The sequence below is a fragment of the Pempheris klunzingeri genome, chromosome 20 (assembly GCF_042242105.1).
Source record: "Pempheris klunzingeri isolate RE-2024b chromosome 20, fPemKlu1.hap1, whole genome shotgun sequence".
Classification (NCBI taxonomy): Eukaryota; Metazoa; Chordata; class Actinopteri; order Acropomatiformes; family Pempheridae; genus Pempheris; species Pempheris klunzingeri.
The window spans coordinates 11,288,495-11,308,461 of NC_092031.1; the positions used below are offsets into that span (position 1 = coordinate 11,288,495).

At 40.5% G+C, this 19,967-nt stretch overlaps 1 protein-coding gene across 2 annotated transcripts in view; it reads left to right on the plus strand.

Annotated features, from left to right (window-relative positions):
- Positions 1-936: 936 nt before the first annotated feature.
- The window catches only part of LOC139219597 (low-density lipoprotein receptor-related protein 2-like), a 38,459-nt gene continuing 19,428 nt past the window's right edge, over positions 937-19,967 (plus strand). The window contains exons 1-38 of one of the 2 annotated variants that reach the window (XM_070851516.1): positions 937-1,132; positions 1,907-2,017; positions 2,250-2,372; positions 2,756-2,872; positions 3,051-3,161; positions 4,174-4,290; positions 4,950-5,066; positions 5,267-5,410; positions 5,903-6,019; positions 6,321-6,449; positions 6,672-6,841; positions 6,971-7,194; positions 7,603-7,809; positions 7,933-8,135; positions 8,443-8,577; positions 8,965-9,174; positions 9,362-9,554; positions 9,684-9,809; positions 9,939-10,069; positions 10,200-10,337; positions 10,645-10,923; positions 11,026-11,265; positions 11,381-11,503; positions 11,610-11,726; positions 11,945-12,322; positions 12,592-12,840; positions 13,146-13,354; positions 13,492-13,676; positions 13,830-14,058; positions 14,194-14,371; positions 14,705-14,833; positions 15,020-15,186; positions 15,482-15,625; positions 15,985-16,094; positions 16,465-16,642; positions 16,884-17,097; positions 19,240-19,476; positions 19,592-19,783. In XM_070851516.1, coding sequence (XP_070707617.1) covers positions 1,066-1,132; positions 1,907-2,017; positions 2,250-2,372; positions 2,756-2,872; positions 3,051-3,161; positions 4,174-4,290; positions 4,950-5,066; positions 5,267-5,410; positions 5,903-6,019; positions 6,321-6,449; positions 6,672-6,841; positions 6,971-7,194; positions 7,603-7,809; positions 7,933-8,135; positions 8,443-8,577; positions 8,965-9,174; positions 9,362-9,554; positions 9,684-9,809; positions 9,939-10,069; positions 10,200-10,337; positions 10,645-10,923; positions 11,026-11,265; positions 11,381-11,503; positions 11,610-11,726; positions 11,945-12,322; positions 12,592-12,840; positions 13,146-13,354; positions 13,492-13,676; positions 13,830-14,058; positions 14,194-14,371; positions 14,705-14,833; positions 15,020-15,186; positions 15,482-15,625; positions 15,985-16,094; positions 16,465-16,642; positions 16,884-17,097; positions 19,240-19,476; positions 19,592-19,783 — 6,448 coding nt within the window. In that variant the 5' untranslated portion in view covers positions 937-1,065. The remainder of the gene's footprint in view (positions 1,133-1,906; positions 2,018-2,249; positions 2,373-2,755; positions 2,873-3,050; positions 3,162-4,173; positions 4,291-4,949; positions 5,067-5,266; positions 5,411-5,902; positions 6,020-6,320; positions 6,450-6,671; positions 6,842-6,970; positions 7,195-7,602; positions 7,810-7,932; positions 8,136-8,442; positions 8,578-8,964; positions 9,175-9,361; positions 9,555-9,683; positions 9,810-9,938; positions 10,070-10,199; positions 10,338-10,644; positions 10,924-11,025; positions 11,266-11,380; positions 11,504-11,609; positions 11,727-11,944; positions 12,323-12,591; positions 12,841-13,145; positions 13,355-13,491; positions 13,677-13,829; positions 14,059-14,193; positions 14,372-14,704; positions 14,834-15,019; positions 15,187-15,481; positions 15,626-15,984; positions 16,095-16,464; positions 16,643-16,883; positions 17,098-19,239; positions 19,477-19,591; positions 19,784-19,967) is intronic. The other variant, XM_070851517.1, reaches the window with a different exon arrangement.

Sequence of the window (19,967 nt, forward strand, 5' to 3'; positions counted from 1 at the left end):
TGCAAGTTTATGTTCCCTTTAATGGGACATGCTGTAAAAGAGGGGAAATGCTTTAAAGAAATATACATTCAGTGTGTCTCTTTAAAGGAATAGTCCTCAGAGTCTACACTGTACTTTGGTGAGTCATACATGGGTAACTGTTCTCTCAGGAAACACATCCTTTCATATGATTGTGGATCAGACAGTGTTAAGATGCAAAAGAAAATCCACAAATCACATGCAACAAAAGAGAGTAAGTACTGATATGCACAACAGGCGTATCGGTCAGGAAAACCCATGGCTTTAAGCTTCAGTGACTTGGAGCGTGTGGTTTTTAAGTGTAGATAATCTGGGTGCCGCCACAGTAAATATTCACCACCTTTTGATTTTGCCGCTAAGCAATATGCCTTTGTGCTATAAACGAAATAAAAGACAGACCCTTTACTAACCCTGACTAACCCTTTACTGTGGCACGGTGATATATTGCAATAAAGAAGCCAGTCTGTCAATAATCAGTTTATTCGATAACTGTAAATATGATATTGTCTCAATAATGTGGTAATGGTACACTTTCTGTAAGTTAATGATTATCTTTTTGTTGTTGCCCTCAAACAAGGTGGAATTCAGACATATTAAAACCTTATATTACTACCTACAAAACTATAGATTTAGATTTAGTTTTAAAGAACTAATGAAAAACAGTGGTGATCCCATTTGAATTTGCCCCTGAGCAAAGACCTTCTGCTGCAGCATGTTTTTCTTTGAGTTGTAAAAAAAACATAGCAGTTGTGCTGTAGTATGTTGATATTTTGTGAACGGGTGTAGAAATGTAAAAAAATCTATTTTCCGGAATAATATAGTCAGACAACATATCAAGAGGTAAAAGTTCATCTTAGGTGAAGTTTATGTAAAGGAGCGAGTCATAAAAAGCTGCATTACTCCCTGTCACACCATTGGTCTCCTGGTTGTCGCGGGTTCCACATCTCTCTTCGTAAAGGCAGTATCCTCCTCAGGATCATCGGGCTTAACAGAGTCAGATTTAGCATGAGTGTACGCACTTTGACAAACTAATACCAGACTTAAACTATGGGCCTAACTGGTCTTCATCTTCTATCTCTTCTACTGCTGTCCCAAGGAATTCAACTTGCTCAGGGTGTGTATACGATAAAATTTTACAACTTCTAGTCACCTACATGTTAAAGCTAAAGAACGAGCGAAGAATCAGTGAGATTTTTGCATCATCACAGTACTATTTTTTGCCAAAAATGTATTTAATCTTTGCCAATGTAATGCAATGTAATGGTTTGAGCTGCACAAAAATGCTCAGAAATCCATGCTTTAATGAAATTTGAGTAGCGCCACGCTTATTTGGAACAACTATTACATGAATGACAATGATATTATTAGAAAATGACGCTGACTTAAAACAAAAAAGTACACTTACAGTACACGTGATGTTAAAATAATGTGTTTTCTGAAAATTTGCAAATTTGCTGTAGAAAATATGGACAAAACTGTGACGTTTTGTTGGCTTATCAGTCATCATTCAAAATTTCACAAAATACAGAAAAGTTATGATTGTTCAAGTCATACAAAGTGCACGTCTCTGTGCTGATTCAGACATCAATTAACCTTTTCAAATGAGCTGTAAACTCCAAGGTCATAGACGGAGTGTTCATTAATGGTGAAGTATTAACTGAATTAACTCATAAACATGGTAACTCATTTGTCAAGGAAACAATAAAATACTTTCTTTTCATGTAAGCAACATGGATTTCTGTTATTTAGATGTACAATAATCACTGTATGTATTGTAAATGATATTTCACGTTTAAGTAAAAGATACAAACTAAAGCCATGCAGCTCGAGCCCACACGTTAAAAGAACCCAATAAGTCTATCTATATCTTTGTGTGTGTTTTCTGCAGGACGTTGTGGCAGTACGGAGTTTCAGTGCACAAGCGGACAATGCATCGACATAGCTTGGCGGTGTGACGGGACTAAAGACTGCACAGATGACTCAGATGAGCTGAACTGTCGTGAGTGTTACAACCAATCACTGGAAATACAGACAGCGCCAAGCAAAACCATTATAACAGGCCAGTGTTGCCAGTGATCTAATACATTCACTTCAGAGACATTAATGAATGAATGAATGAATAAATATACTGTATGAATGAATGTATAATAATCTATTGCACAGAAACAAAAAGATCAGGCCCATATGCACAGCCTTATGCACTATTCCCCTTGTTGTGTTCTTTGTGGCAGCACCTCCATCATGCACTTCTCAGGAATTTAAGTGTGTGACTAGTGGTGAATGCGTCTCTTTGGGATTTGTCTGCGACGGGGAGGAAGACTGCATCGATGGCTCAGACGAACAAAGAACCTGTGGTATGCAGCAGAATTGTTTCTGGGCTGTTTTTAAGAATGAGACACTGACATTATGTGGCTATTTTCTTTGGAAAGATGTTCACTACTGACACATCTTGTTCTGCCAATGAACAAGAGGTGCTGTGATTCTTTAAAAACTATCATATGTATATCATATGTCCTGAGAACTGGCTCAAAGTAGAGCATGCAAACACTGATAGCATTCCAACGTTTTGATATCATCACAGAGGACAAAAAGGTTTCTGCTTATGTGCAGTAATGAGGAGTACAACCACAAAGTGGCCACATTGTCTGATTATAAAATGTGGCCTTTCAATAGGGAAATGCATGTAGTTGTCCAGCAACATAGTATTTTGAAACCCATTCACATGCTCTCGGTTCAGGTGGACGGACCTGCAGCCCAGACCAGTTCACCTGCCAGGAGGGCCAGTGTATCCCCAGCAAATACAGATGTGACCATGTAAAGGACTGCATGGACAATTCTGATGAGAACAACTGCAGTAAGAATTTTAAATCTACAAATAATTTACCACACTGTACTTTGATGTCAGTCCAACATTAACAGCACTGATGTACGCTGTCTGATCAGACCCTTATAGTTTCTAATAATTGAAGGATTTTATGAGGGATAATTGTCTTTGCATTATTGGGCGCAAAATTGATGGTACTGTTTTTCAGACTATCCACGTTGCACTGAGAAGACGTGTGCTAATGGAGCCTGTTACAAAAACTCTCAGCACTGCAATGGGCTACAGGACTGCAGAGATGGCTCAGATGAATTCAACTGCAGTGAGTAGATGAGACTCACAGCAAATCAACTATAACTAATGGTTTTACAGATGCTTAAGAATATCAAAGTTCTGTTATGTAACACTTAGAAAAAGGTGATCTGGTTGGCATCAATTTTCCCCAAAATAAGATGATTGTGATTGAAGGAGTTCATGTTGTATAAACGGATACTGAAATGAAAAACTCTGCTGCTGCAGCTGCAAAAGCATATAAAGAAAGAAAAAAAAAACCGTATGTACCAAGGTCATATGGATATTAATCATTAATAGAGTTAGATTAATTAATAGATTAAATTGTGCTAATACATATTTGGACCACAGCACAGCACAGATTGTTCACAAGAGGTGACTTACTCATAAGACATTCCTAAGATAAGATATTCCTTTATTAGTCCCATGATGGGGAAATTTAAATACCCGACAGTAATATGTTAAAAATTAAAAGATGTGTTAATATTCGTTGTGTTATATTTTCTGACACGACATACATACTTTTATTGTCTACATTGTAGGAGAGTGTCACTTCCGGCCGCCATCTTTGGTCGGTTTTAGCTAACGCTAACTGTAAGGAAAGGATTAAAAAAAGAAAAACGCCATTAAGAAGCAGGCGTAGTATTTTTATTTTTTACTTCCAGCTGGATTGAAAGGTGGTTTTAGATTCTGGTAAAATCGCCAAAACAGCCGCAATTGTTGTCAAACGGTCTTTTGGCAAATTTGACGTCTGTTTCTATCTTGAATATAACGACAGCAAATGTTAGCTAGCATAGTCATACATGCAAATCATGGGCACGAACCGGCGTCGGAAAATGTCATATAATGTGTCTGTTAAATTATTTTTTGTCTAATGCAGTTTTCATGTAGTCACAAGATAAGATTATCCAGCTGTGACGAGTTTGATGACTAACAAATTGAATCGTAGTCTACCGTTGCTCCGGTCATATTGTTTCACTTCAAGTGAGCCTCACAAACGTTTTGACCGCTTCTTAAATTCAGTCACTGTGTTTTATTTCCAGCAGCACAGCACTGTCCCATCCACCAGTATCAGTGTACAAATGGCTACTGTATTCCACACTCCTTTGTGTGTGACCACTGGGATGACTGTGGGGACAACAGTGATGAGCAAGGCTGTGGTAAGGATGGCAGGAGTGCACCTTTAACAACCACGAAGCTTCTTTGTCTTCTAATTTCAGTATTTCTCTAAGTCCCCTCTGATTTTTATAAGGTTTTCAACCTAGAGGACTGTAATTAAGTTGATAGATTTTCAGATGCTTATGATAACATCTTGTTTAAAGACAAAGTCAAAAGAAATATTGCAACCCCATAATACCAAACTTCTGTGTTTTCTAATTGTCTGGTTGCTCAACAGCTTAATGCCACATCCAGTCATATGCAGCATCTAAATATTGTATCTTCAAGTCATAAAAAAAGTCAAGTTCAAGCACAAGTAATAATTGTAAAATTAAGGTTAAGCCCTCATTTTTAATTACTGGTGGTATATATAGATGCACAACAGTCATTATTCTGAACAGATGTACAAACATCACATATATATTCCATATATACTCTATATATTCTAAAATACTGCACAAGAATCCTAAAATTATTTCATATATTTGAGCAGTTGAAAACTTTGGATTTGCTGCCTTATCTAATATTGTATTAAAATGGTCCTAGATATGCAGTTCCAGTCAAATAATTACATTTTTCAAACGTTTTATATTATCCAAATGAGTAGATATTATAGTATTAGTGGAAACTATAATAAATGTGACTTCTTTATATTCTTTAGTGTACCAGAGCTGCAGTGGGAGTGAGTTCACTTGTTCCAGTGGTCGTTGTATTCCTCAGCGATGGGTGTGTGATAAGTTCAATGACTGTGGGGACTACAGTGATGAAAGAGGATGTGGTGAGAAAACTTGTTTTTACAGGTGGACTTATAGTTTGACCTGGAAGTTCTGTATTAAGAGTTATTTTATTTAAGTGTTGTACAAGTGTGAATCATGTTGGTATGGCTGAGTAGTTTCATTGAGACATGCCAAAAACACTATGAGAAACATTTCTATTTCTATTTCATAGCATAATCACAAATCTTTCGATGGTTTTCAGATAGTGACTCTCGAGGCTGTTATCCTGGTGAGTGGGGCTGCCCAGGCTCGACGTTATGTATACCAATGAGCAAAGTGTGTGACGGCAAGCCTGACTGTCCGGGAGGAACGGACGAGACCAACTCCACCGCACAGCAAACCTGCAGTAAGTCACACAGATGTACATTTTTCACACGGATTAGAGAAATCTGCACATATGACTCCCACAGAAAACATGCAAGAATGCCGTGAAAACACATTACACAAAACAAACTAAAGTAAATTAAATGTTGCCTTAGTAAGACAGATACAGTCACATGTAGAACACCGCCAACAGCATTTGCAGTGTTTTCATAGGGCTATAAAATTAGGTGCAAGGGTTTTAGACATTATGGTGTGTAGCACTCATAAATTCAGCTGTTGTAACTTTGATATGATCATAGCTTTCACATCCTTTGTCACTGCTTTCACACACACACACACACACACACACACACACACACACACTCTAATGGCCTCCAGGCTCAGTTTATGATGGCTATAAAGCTGGTCACAATACTGAAAATGTTAAAGCTGCGTGGATGATTATTACAAGTAAAGATCTTAAACTCTAAACTATATTTAACCATGATGTTAATGAAATGATTTTTACTCTCAGGCCTGGACCAGTGCTCCACCTTGAGCTGCGAGTTCTTCTGCCACCCCTCTCCTGAGGGAGGTGCCTGCTATTGCCCTGATGGTTATATTGTAGCCAATGACAGCCGTTCCTGTGTAGGTGAGTGGCATATTTGTTTTTGTGAAAACAAAATCTGTATTTGTGTAACATTGTTGCAGGATGTGCAGCATGATAACTTCAAAGGTAACATACATACATCACAGGATATCATAATCTGTAAAGTGTTTTTTTTATTTTCATTTAAGCTTACAAAGTATCCCAGACCTGTAGTGTCAGTCTATTTTGTTTTAGCTTTGAATGAGCCAGTTGTGAAAAGCTTAAGTTACTGGCTCAATTTCACAACACTCTGGTTGCAAATTACTGGTATAGATCCTCATCCTAAGGCCTATGTATTGCGCAGACTATAATGACTGCCAGATCTGGGGGATCTGTGACCAGCTGTGTGAAGATCGACCTGGGACACACCACTGTAGCTGTGCTGATGGATACTTCTTGGAGCACGGTCATGTCTGCAAAGCCAATGTGTCAGGTAAAGGAGTCACACACCACTTGGTAGCTTTATACCATATGCATCTGCTGCAACATAATCTGTGGTGTTTTTCAAAATCAACACAGCTGAATACTTAAAATTACAAATTATATTTTTCAACAGAACATTTATTAAAAGTAATTTTTTCTATATTTATATCAAATGTCTAAGACATTTTGTTTTGTTTTTTCACTGAGTATATGCGGTATTTGTGTTTTCCAGCCGGAATGCCACAGCTCATTTTCACCAACGGGGGTGAGGTGATGATGGCTGATATACACGGGCGCTTTGTCAGAACTGTGGTGCCATCCCAGGGCAAAGGTTATGCTGTAGGGGTGGCATACCACTGGCACAGCGACATACTCTTCTGGAGTGATACCTATACTAAAATGGTCAGTCTGGATTGTTGTATGATGATCAGCATTCTCTCTCCTTACCTTCTTCATAGCTTCCTTATGTGATTGCTTAAAATGAGGTAAATAAAAACCCATTAAACCCAAACCGTATTCTTCTTTTATTAGGTATACTCCACCAACCACAATGGGGATAATATTAAAGAGATTCTGACAGCTGCAGTCCATAATGTCCAGAACCTTGCTGTGGACTGGGTCAACTTCAAACTGTATGTTTTAGAGGCCATGATGGAACGTATCGACATGTGCGACTTTGTTGGAGGGAATCGGGTCACTCTGGTGGCTGAAAACCTCATGACTCCTCATGGCCTTGCCTTGGACCCTACAGTGGGGTGTGTTTAATTGTTTCAGTCTTTGAAAACTGCTTCCCAAGCATTGAATGGGTTGCATGTTTATAGAATCTGATGATAATACAATACAAAACTATTTAACATTGTTTACTTGAGTTAAAATCAATATTGGTTTTTAGAATATTAACTAGCATTTTTTGACACTAGAATGGTAATTTCTGTTATAGCACTGGTCTTGTTTTCTGATGATACAACTTGGTAAAGCTGCATGTCCACTTGTCATGATCATAAAATTAGTAAAAGCTAATTTATGGTCAAATACAAATAAATTAGTGGCAACTCTACAAGATTATAACTGAATCCTGATAAAGAACAAATACAGTGCTTTCATGTCACTTCATCTAGCATCATATAGCTCTTAAAGCATCCTTTCTTCTTTTTTTTTTGTAGCTACATGTTCTTCACAGACATGGGTGTTGCCAGTGAGCAGATGAAGCTGGAACGTGCCTTCATGGATGGCAGTAACCGTGTGGAGCTTGTGAAGAACAGACTCGGCACTCCAACAGGAATAACCCTGGATATCATCACCCAGAGAGTCTACTGGTCTGACAGCCACTTTGACACAGTAGAGACTGTCACCTACAATGGTTTGGAGAGGTAATGGTTACACTGAAAATGGTGTCAGTCTTCTTGGAGAGTAACTTTAAGCTAAAAAGGGACATAACGACATTTATGTTGTGTTCTCCTTGATGGCCATTCTGAGCAGTTGTTGTTTTCCAGGAAAATAGTTCTCAATGGTGGAACCGAGGCTCCACATCCTTTTGGAATCGCTGTGTTTGAAAACCATGTGTTTTTCACTGACTGGACCAAGATGGGTGTAGTGAGAGCCAACCGCTTCAACGGCAGCAACCCAGCACTCCTTTATCGTACCGCGAAGCGACCGGGCCATGTTGTCGTCTCACACCCTGTCCTGCAACCTGTTGGTAAGGTGACACACTTCCAACTTGTGACAAGTCAAAATGAGTTCAGTTGTAAGAAATGTCCCTGTGTTTCTGTTGTGAGCATAAATGTAATTCCTGCTTAACTCAAATTTTGTATGTGTTTCTGATTTGGTTTTGCTGTCATTGTTCAAGTAAACAATAAATACTGGCCAGAAGGTGCAACTAGATGTCAACTTTTGTGTAACATGAGATAAACTCAGAATCTAATTTATGTTTATGAATTGATATTACACCAACATGGAAAACAACAGTGCTGTAATATAATTGCCTCATCTGTCCTGTGCTATAGTGATGAACCCTTGCGGCAGACATAATGGTGGCTGTCAGCAGATTTGTGTATTGAGTCATCGCACCGACAACGATGGCTTCCGCTGCAAGTGTCGCCATGGTTATGACCTGCTGCCTGACCGTCGGACCTGCTTTAGTAGGTTTCCCCTTGATCTAGGGCCTAATTACCTCATGTCAAGAGTTGGTCTGTTACTCAGTTCACAATATTTTCTGTGTTCTGCTGTGGGACATCCAGCTTTTTAATCAGTCAATAATGAATGAAATGTACAATATTGTTGCAATGATTTGATTTGATTTCATCAAAGGCAGGAGTTTAAAACAGTTTGCTTATCAAATTGATGCTATGATGACTCACTATTTAATTACCTGTAGAAGGATTATCATATTTAAGTAATAATATGAATTATCATTACATATTTTTCCTTCTCAGACATTTCATCTCAAACACCTACTAACTAACCTACTAACCTACTTAAACTGTTTTTAACTCGTTCATTATCACTGCCACTTATCCTTTGAACAGAGGTGAAGGACTTCTTGCTGTTGGCCACCTCTCTGGGGGTGCGGGGAATCCCATTGAACTTATCCCTCCAGGGGGACATCACCCTGCCCCTCACAGGGCTCGGGACGTCTTTGTCAGGCTCTGCCGTGGAGTTTGATGGCAACGAGGAAGCCCTTTTCTACAACGACAGGTCCAGAGGCCTCATCTATAAGTCTAACCTCAATGGCACAGGTGAATGTTCCTTATATATTTGTTACAAAGCACCATTACAAGGGCACTAAGTGAGTTTGCATGAAAAAAATTTTGTTTTTGTTGTTCATAATGAATGTGTAAATTGATTTGTTACCCATATAATAATATGATAAGATTTAGCTTTCAAGACTCTCTCATGTTTTCTTATTTCTTAATGCATTCTCAGTCCAACAGATTTTGACAGGCTACAGAGTAGGAACAGTTGACAACATGGCTTATGACTGGACCTCCAAAGTCTTGTTTTGGACCACAAGCACCTACAAGTCAGTGGTGGCCTTCAGAGTCACAGACAAGTCCAGACGAGACATTGTGACGGGTTTGAAGAACCCAAAAGGAATTGCAGTGCATCCCAGTGCTGGGTGAGACTCCACGTTTAGGTTATAATATATAAAATGACTTTGAGGTTAACAGATTACATTATATTTTATTTTTGACTCACACTAAACAGATCTGCATTTTCTTGTGTCTAATCAAATGTTGATCCACAGCTACTTGTTTTGGTCTGACTGGTACCGTCCAGCGGTCATAATGAGAGGCTTCACTGATGGCAGCAATGCCGTTCCTCTGGTCAATACAACACTGGGATGGCCGTATGGACTTGCTGTTGACTATATGTAAGCACAGTGAAGACCTACAGGACTATGATGTGATTTCTTTTTCAAGGATTAAAAGAATGAATGTTGTGTGGACTACAGCGTCCCTTTAATCTCACTGGTTGAATCCTTGTGATTGGTCTTTGTCAGGATGGACAGGCTGTACTGGGTGGATTCCCAGTTGGACCAGATTGGTCATATTGGCATTGAAGGAAATGACAGACAGACGTTTACCAACATTGGCCAGATTACTCAACCCTACTCTCTAACAATTTATTCAGGTGTGTTTCTTTGTCCATCCTCATGACTCCCACTTACTCCAGTACATCCATATTACACATGCACAATGTTTTTTAGATTGTATATGATATTATTCAGATTTATCTTCAACTATGACTTTTTGTCTTGCAGACTACCTGTATGTGTCTGATACAAGGACCAGAGCAATATTTGAGATGAGGAAGCGAGATGGAGGGGGAAACATTATGATCAGACAAGGAATCACTGGCATCATGAATGTCAAGGCCTACACGGCTGACCTCCACAGCAGTAAGTTCACGCACAGGGATGCAATAGAGTGTAAAGATAGTTTAACCTTTCAGCCCTGCAGTAACTGATGCAAAGTGGTGTGTAATTTGTAAGGTGTAAAGTGTTAATAAATTGGATAAAAGGACAGGACCAAGAGGACCTGAATGGTAGTATGCATGGAGAGCAGTGACAAAATGGAGCTAGAAAAAGAAGAGAATGATATCCATATCACATTCTCAAACCAGAATAATCAATAACTGCTGGGCCAGATTGATAGTTGAGCAGTGAGTCTCCAGATATGACTGCGTCTACATCATCCTTCCCACAGTGTTCACCAGCCGTTGCAATATGGTGGCCAATGGGCTCTGCAGCCACTTCTGCTTCCCGACTCCCTCCTTCAGTCGGGTCTGTGGCTGTCCGTATGGCATGAAACTTGAGACCAATCAGAGGGACTGCATCAAGGACGATTCTGTTCCCCCACCTGACAACAACTGTGGTGACTACGCCTTTGAATGTGATGAAGGACGCTGTCGACCCAACTCCTACCGCTGTGATGGAATTGTTGATTGCATAGATGGGACTGATGAGGCCAACTGCACTGACACAGGTGAATGTGTAAGAGAACATGTGTGTTTTAGGAGCAGTGGAAGAAAACTATTGAGCATGCAATTTTGTTAATCCAACTGCCTGCCTCATGTGTCTTTACCAGGAGCGACCTGTTCTCCACGCGCCTTCACCTGCAACAATACGCACTGCATCCTGTCCAGTTGGCGCTGTGATGGCATGGACGACTGCGGCGACGGATCTGATGAAATTAACTGTCCCACCCGTCTCCCTACCACCTGTGCAGCCGGCTACTTCACCTGTGGTAACAACAGGTGTATCTCTAAAATATGGGTGTGTGATGGTGACAACGACTGTGGTGATGGTTCCGATGAACACAACTGCAGTAAGTACGTGGTGACGGCCCATTTTCAGCTCAGTCACCTCACTCACATAAAATACTGTTCAAACAGATATCTAAGATAACATTCTGATAAATGACATGAATCTGCAATTCACAGATTCAACCATCACTACATGCCCTCCTTCTTACTTCCTGTGTCCCGACCACCGCTGTATCCACAGCTCCTATGTGTGTGATGGAGACCAGGACTGCCTGGATGGCTCTGATGAGCAAAAGTGTGGTAGGAATCACTATAACTGTTGTGTTCTGATTTATGAAAGACAGTTTTTGAGACAAGTTTAATTTTCTTAACTTTCCCCATTTATGTTTCTCCTTCCCACCCTAAGAGTTTGCCTGTGCCTCCTATGAGTTTGCCTGTGCCAGTGGAGACCAGTGTGTCAGCTCAAGATATCAGTGTGATGGAGTGTTTGACTGCAGGGACCATTCAGATGAACGAAACTGTCGTAAGCTAGCAACAGTAACTGAGGATATATATAACAAAATTAAATATGTTAATTATGTTAATTCATTATGTGGTTATGAAAGATTTTTCCACTTGAACGTCTGTCAGCTTTGTTGCTGTCAACGCATGGTCATTGTCAACATATTGCACCCGTCTCAAAACTTCTGAGAGAAAGCCATTGCAGTTTCAGTCATTCTCAAGTATTTGTTGCTCCTCCAGCCACTCGAGGTCCAGGCCTCTGCCACAATGACGAGTTCCAGTGCCAGACCGACGGTTTCTGCATGCCAGATGAGTGGGAGTGTGACGGCCATCCAGACTGTGAGGATGGATCCGATGAACATAACTCCTGCCCACCTATCACCTGCAGATCCAACTATTTCCAGTGTACCAACAAGATGTGCATCCCAACAAGCTGGTTGTGTGACGGCGATAACGACTGCCGGGACATGAGTGATGAACAGAACTGCCCCACCCCTCCATTTAGTTGTCCCCCTGGACAGTGGCAGTGTCCCACCGCCCCCTTGTGCATTGACCTGGACAAGGTGTGTAACGGCCAGAGGGACTGCCCCAATGGAGCAGATGAGTCGCCTATCTGCAGTGAGTATAAAATGCATTATACTATATATTATATTTAAGCCTCAATAAAGCGTAATCCTTAAAAAAGAACACATTGCATTTATTTAGTTGTATATGATGTATTAATTACCAAAAAATGATGATGAACATGTCAAATACACTTTCAGTACAAACATCCTTCAGATAGACAGCAGAAATCCAAAGCAGTTGTAAGAAAAAGTCAGCAATAACAAACACAAGTGCCTAATAAATGCACAATACGAACTCACTATGTTATGATTTTTATGAAGACCAAGATGATTGTGCACTGAACAACGGGGGCTGCAGTAACGGCTGCATCCAAGGACCATTTGGGGCTCAATGCACATGCCCAGAGGGATTTCAGCTCCTCAACGACTCAAAGACCTGCGAGGACATCAACGAGTGTCTGATCCCAGGATTCTGCAGCCAGCAGTGCTACAATGAGAGAGGACATTTCAGGTGCTACTGCTCAGATGGTTACCTCCTAGAACCTGACAGACGCACCTGCAAAGCAGCAGGTAAGCAGCGTTACATTACGAATAAAGAGATGTAATACCAAGATAAGAAAATTAGGGTGTCAATGATATGGGTGGGTGCTTTTTTTCTTTATGATACAAAACAAATGAAGTCCATGAAGTACTTGAATCAAAAAAAGGATTTTAAAGTGTAACATTGTAAGATACTAACAAAGTTTTACAGTTTATTGCTTGTGTATAGTATTTATAATACATGAAATTCTGTGAACATGGAACAGAATACACAAAGATACACTTTGTATCTTGATCACTTGTTTGTATGAACCAAGATATTTTTCTGCTTTTAGACCCCCTAGCAGCTGTCCTTCTGGTTGCCAAGCAAAACCAGATCATAGGCAACCATATCAATATGAGTCCACCCCAGATGCGTCCAGTGATCAGTGGTTCAAGCATCGTGACTGTTGACTTTGATCACATAACTTCCAGAATCTACTGGGCTGATGCCTCGCAGAAGAAGATATGGAGCGCCTACCAGAACAACACAGACAGACGGGAAGTAAGAGAAACAATCGCACAGATGCATTAAAGCAAGAGATTTTAACCACTGAAGACTGGACAGGAACACAAAAGCCAAGCGAAACAACTTCAAACTTTGCAATATTCTCAGTGTTAAACGTGTCCCTGTTGTTCTAGGTTTTCTCCACCGGTCTGATGGTACCAGAGAGTGTAGCTGTAGACTGGGTGGGTCGAAACCTTTATTGGGCTGACTCTGTCACGGAGAGCATTGAGGTCTCTACTCTGGACGGCCGCTTTCGGAAAGTCCTCCTCACCAAGAATGTCACCAGCCCCCGCGGACTTGTTTTAGACCCTCGTAACTAGTAAGTAGAGAGTCTTTGAGAGAATTACGTTGCTGTTTTTAAAACTTTATGTAATTCTCTGTAAAATCTTGACCTTTGAACCTACAAACAAGAAGTCACAAGATGTAATAAACCTTGTATTTAAGCTCTTTGTCACGCTGTGTTTCCTCGCAGTACGAACCTGATGTTCTGGTCAGACTGGGGTCAGAACCCCAGGATCGAGCGGGCCGACTTGGATGGTGCCATGAGACGAGTCATTGTCAGCACCAACCTCTACTGGCCCAACGGCCTGGCCCTAGACTACACCACACGAAGGGTCTATTTTGCTGACGCCTACCTCAAATATATTGACTACTGTGACTATGATGGCAATAACCGCCATCAGGTCATTGCAAGTGACGTGGTAGGTTTAAATTAATTCAGTTTTTGGAAAACAAGGGGGATACTTTAATAATTAATCAAAATAAAAACTGTGTTAAACTCCAATGCAAAAAGATGATTCAAATTCATGTCAGTCATCTATTTTTACCTCTTCCAGATCCTCCAGCACCCACATGGTATGACCATCTTCGAGGACAACATCTACTGGTCAGAGCGCTACACCAGCAAGGTGATGAGGATGAACAAGTTCCACGGTGGCAACATCACCACTCTAATGGGCAATGTCTACCAGCCCATGGGCATCGTTATGGACCATCCCATCAAACAGCCCACAGGTAATTCTCAATTAAACAGCAAGTCTTAATTTTATACTTGTACTTTTCTGAAGTGCATTAAAATGTGTGTTGATGCAGTGTAGGTCTTATCCGAAATTAGTGAGTAATGCTCAATCTACTGAGATTGTGCTAATTACATGTTAATGTCTTTAAAGAATTTTTTTTCTTTTTTTTTCTTTACAAAAATCAAGTCCACAGTGAAAATAAATGTTTTTGTATCACAAGCTGCAACAAGTATGTAGAACAAACCGAAAAAAGAAGAAAGTACTGGCACTAAAATACCACAATGTCTGCACCAAATTAGTGTGAGTAACAGTGTGGTTTTGTGTTTAGCCATCAACCCATGTAGAGAACACCTGTGCACTCAGCTGTGTCTGCTGTCAGGCCAGAGACCCGGGTATTACTCCTGCCACTGTCAGTCTGGCTGGACACTGGGTGCTGACAAACGCACCTGTATCAAAGGTCGGTACTTTACAATGGCTATCATTTTTTATTTGCTCTCTTCACCATGTGGATGAATATTCATTTTCTAGTTCTGAAGCCAATTAAATGTATTGTGTCTCTACTAAAATTGATATTCTCTCCCTCAGCTTGGCACCCCTTTATGCGATTATTGTGTTCCTCTCATCACATGTACTTCTATTCTAGATGAGGCTCCCTTTTTGATGGTGGTGAGAGAGTCCGTGATTTTTGGTATTCCTCTGGACCCCGGTGACCCATCTAACAATGCAATGACCCCTGTGTCTGGCATCAGCCAGGAGCGGGACATTGACTTTGATGACCAGGAGCAGCTTGTTTATTGGGTGCAGAGCACTGTGAGTGGAGGTTTTAAATAGAACTTTGGAGAGATGTTTTATGATATACATAATGAATATACTGTGTTGCAAGGATATATTTTTTGATTAAAATGTGTAATTGCAAACAATTGTATACATTTTATTTCATGTTATAATTGAGTTGTATCTTTCTAGAGGAGAAAAATGGTCCGGCTTTCTGAATGTTTTGTTTGAGTAGATTATTTCCAGAAAATGTATGTATTTATGCTTACGTGAATATCTACAGTTTTCATGTTCTAAAGCATGGTCTTTGATATTGCTCTATTGATATCAGGGCTATATATGGCAAATGAAAACCAGCGGTACCAACAGTGCTGCTTTTGCTCCAGCTCCTTTCATGGGCTCTCCGTCTGGTCTGGCTTTTGATTGGATAAGCAGAATAATGTATTACACTAATCCCACTGATAAAACCATAGAGGTAAGCAACTTTGAGACAAAATGTGATGCATGAGTGATTGATTGATTGATTGTTTGATTGATTGATTGATTGATTGATTGATATGATTATTGAATGTACTGACAGTACAATGGGAAACATAGCCAAAACTAGCCTTGGGTGACAAACATGCTCTCCCCTGTTTTCTATAGATTTGTTTTGAATTTCTTCGTTCATTGTCATTCACTTGTGTGTTTCATTTATTGTAGTTAGTCATTTATTTGTTAAATTAATTTCATCTTAATCTGCCCTTTTGTTTGGCTTTTATCAGTGTTTTATCACTTCCAGTTTTTGCATCGTCATTGTGCAAGTACATAAACAAAACTTTACACTTCACTTAGGTTGTCCGTGTGGATGGAGACCAGCACTATAGAAAGACCCTCATCACCTCTACTGGTAAACCGGAGGGATCAGGAGAGCCCATGGGAATAGCCCTGGATCCAGCCCGAGGGTAAAGCATTTGTTCACTGAGAAGAGAAACCTAAAGAGTATTTGTCACCTGAAGTCAGTGATGTGGCGAAAAAAGTATCAGTTTCTGTGGGTAAAATAGCAAAACATATTTCAATGAAAATTAAGAGGATTTATTCCTTCAAAACGGCTGCGTGTTAAATAAATATTAATTAATTCATTCATTCATTAATAACTCACCCAAAATTATAAAAAGCAATAGGTAATTTAGTCAGACATTTGTGCCCGCATCTTAGCATTTTTGTTCAGCATGTAAAATTTTTAGACATTGCTCAATTTAAAACCTTTGATACTTACACATGATAACTGTCTAACTCAAGTTGTCTCTCCCATTTACACTTTTACCCTCACAGGAAATTGTTTTGGACAGACAAAGGGACAGACAGTGGAGTTCCTCCAAAGGTTGGCAGCGCTGACATGGATGGAGGAAACCTCAGGAACCTCTACACAGGCAACCTGGCTAACATAGGATTCATCACTGCTGATGTCTCTACTAGGAAACTGTACTGGGGTGTGGCGGGCTCAGGGGTGGTATGTACTGTATACATGCTCAGCATATAGACTAAAAAGAAAAAGGTAGTCAGTTGTTTGACATTTCAGTGTTAGCTGCGTTTTTGGGATGTTGAAATAAATTCTCTTTATTTGTGAAAAAGTCTACTTAACTTTATGGTTTGATTTAACACTTGTTGTGTTCTACTTGTTGTTATAATCACCCCTTGTGCTAATCATTTGCTTGTAGTTGCCTCTTTTCCTCTCCTTCCTTTTTATCCAGATTGAGAGTGGCACCATGGACGGAGTAACTCGGGTGACCGTGGTGAGTGGCCTGTCCCACCCGTGGGGCTTGGCGATCTACCAGAACCACCTCTACTACACCGACCTGGACTACGAGGTCATCGAGAGGGTTGACAAGGACACCGGTGCCAATATGGTGGTGATGAGGAGTGGCATGTCTGGCCTGCATACCGTTAAAGTGTACGCCAGAGACTGTACGTGTATTTAATTTGTGTGTTTTTTCATTTAAGTCAGTCCTTGAGTTTGTTTTGGTGTTTTCATCCAGACTGTTATGTTATGCAGCATGTAATTATTGCCAGTGAGTCCGTGATTCAGTAGGAGTTTAGTGTCTCCCCTTAAGGATAACACAGAAGGATCAAGCACTACTTGTATTTCATCTTTTTAAATGAAATATATAACGTATATACAGTGGGGCAAAAAAGTATTTAGTCAGCCACCAATTGTGCAAGTTCTCCCACTTAAAAAGATGAGAGAGGCCTGTAATTTTCATCATAGGTACACTTCAACTATGAGAGACAAAATGGGGGGAAAGAATCCAGGAAATCACATTGTAGGATTTTTAATGAATTAATTGGTAAATTCCTTGGTAAAATAAGTATTTGGTCACCTACAAACGAGCAAGATTTCTGGCTCTCACAGACCTGTAACTTCTTCTTTCCTCCACTCGTTACCTGTATTAATGGAACCTGTTTGAACTCGTTATCAGTATAAAAGACACCTGTCCACAACCTCAAACAGTCACACTCCAAACTCCACTATGGCCAAGACCAAAGAGCTGTCAAAGGACACCAGAAACAAAATTGTAGACCTGCACCAGGTTTGAAAGACTGAATCTGCAATAGGTAAGCAGCTTGGTGTGAAGAAATCAACTGTGAGAGCAATTATTAGAAAATGGAAGACATACAAGACCACTGATAATCTCCCTCGATCTGGGGCTCCACGCAAGATCTCACCCTGTGGGGTCAAAATGATCACAAGAACGAGCAAAAGTCCCAGAACCACACGGGGGGACCTAGTGAATGACCTGCAGAGAGCTGGGACCAAAGTAACAAAGGCTACCATCAGTAACACACTACGCCACAAGGGACTGAAATCCTGCAGTGCCAGACGTGTCCCCCTGCTTAAGCCAGTACATGTCCAGGCCCGTCTGAAGTTTGCTAGAGAGCATTTGGATGATCCAGAAGAGGATTGGGAGAATGTCATATGGTAAGATGAAACCAAAATCGAACTTTTTGGTAAAAACTCAACTTGTCATGTTTGGAGGAGAAAGAATGCTGAGTTGCATCCAAAGAACACCATACCTACTGTGAAGCATGGGGGTGGAAACATCATGCTTTGGGGCTGTTTTTCTACAAAGGGACCAGGACGACTGATCCGTGTAAAGGAAAGAATGAATGGGGCCATGTATCGTGAGATTTTGAGTGAAAACCTCCTTCCATCAGCAAGGGCATTGGAGATGAAACGTGGCTGGGTCTTTCAGCATGACAATGATCCCAAACACACCACCCGGGCAACGAAGGAGTGGCTTCGTAAGAAGCATTTCAAGGTCCTGGAGTGGCCTAGCCAGTCTCCAGATCTCAACCCCATAGAAAATCTTTGGAGGGAGTTGAAAGTCCGTGTTGCCCAGCGACAGCCCCAAAACATCACTGCTCTAGAGGAGATCTGCATGGAGGAATGGGCCAAAATACCAGCAACAGTGTGTGAAAACCTTGTGAAGACTTACAGAAAACGTTTGACCTCTGTCATTGCCAACAAAGGGTATATAACAAAGTATTGAGATGAACTTTTGTTATTGACCAAATACTTATTTTCCACCATAATTTGCAAATAATTTCTTTAAAAATCAGACAATGTGATTTTCTGGATTTTTTTTTTTTTCTAATTTTGTGTCTCATAGTTGAAGTGTACCTATGATGAAAATTACAGGCCTCTCTCATCTTTTTTTAAGTGGGAGAACTTGCACAATTGGTGGCTGACTAAATACTTTTTTGCCCCACTGTATATAAGCCCACAGGCAAGTCGATCTAAACTTGTGGAGCCCCAGCAGTAAAGGCTGTGTCACTGTATCTAAATCTAGTTCTTGGAACAAGAGAAGACAGACGCCTGAGGATCTTGGCGAGCAAGATACAACTACTCTATAAGCAAAAATTGCAAAAAAGAAATCCAAACTCCTTTTCCTCCGTGTAGACAAAAATAAAAGATGTTCTCTTCTATACCATTTCAGAGGTTCCACCCAGCAAAAGTATGTGTTGTAGGAAACTGTCATAAGGAGACAAAATGGAAGGCTCTGTCTCTTGTATGCACCTCCACCACTCTCTTTCTCTCTCCCGCCTTAGACTCAGCAGGGACTGCCAACGCCTGCAGCTCCAACAACGGGGGTTGTCCCCACCTCTGTCTGCCCAAACCAGACAATCAAAAGACCTGTGCCTGCACCACAGGCTTTAACCCCTCCAAAGATGGCTCCCGCTGTGGACAGTATGATTCTTTTGCAATTGTCTCCACCCCCAAGTACATCCGTGGTTTCCACATAAACAGCTCTGTCCACTCTGAGGCTATGGTGCCTTTTGGTGAAAGTATGTTGACTTAATATTGTTCTGGTCTGCTCTGCATATTGATTATTATTGGTTAAGTGTTAGTTGCTACAAGTATGCAACTTGTGTCCTTTTGTCCTCATTTTATCCTCTGCAGCTTCTAACTCCATTAAGGGCAAGTTGGACCTCCATATCAAATCTGGCTTTGTATACTGGATTCACAACAGCACTTCCTCCTTATACAAAGGCATCTTCAGGGACAAAACTGATGGAGGCTCTTACCACAGTGTCAACATCTCAGGCATTGGAAAAAGAGGCATCCAAGGCTTCGCGATAGACTGGGTTGCAGGTACAAAGCAACTTAGCCATCCAAACATTCCCTCACTCTTCCATTATTTTTACAGGGAGGCTCTACTAGCAAAGATATTAACAAATACTTGCATGCATAAATAAGATAATAGATGAATAATTCACTGAAGTGTATTTATTTCATGCAGAATTAAACCCCAGTGTTATGCTGTCAAGCACTAAAG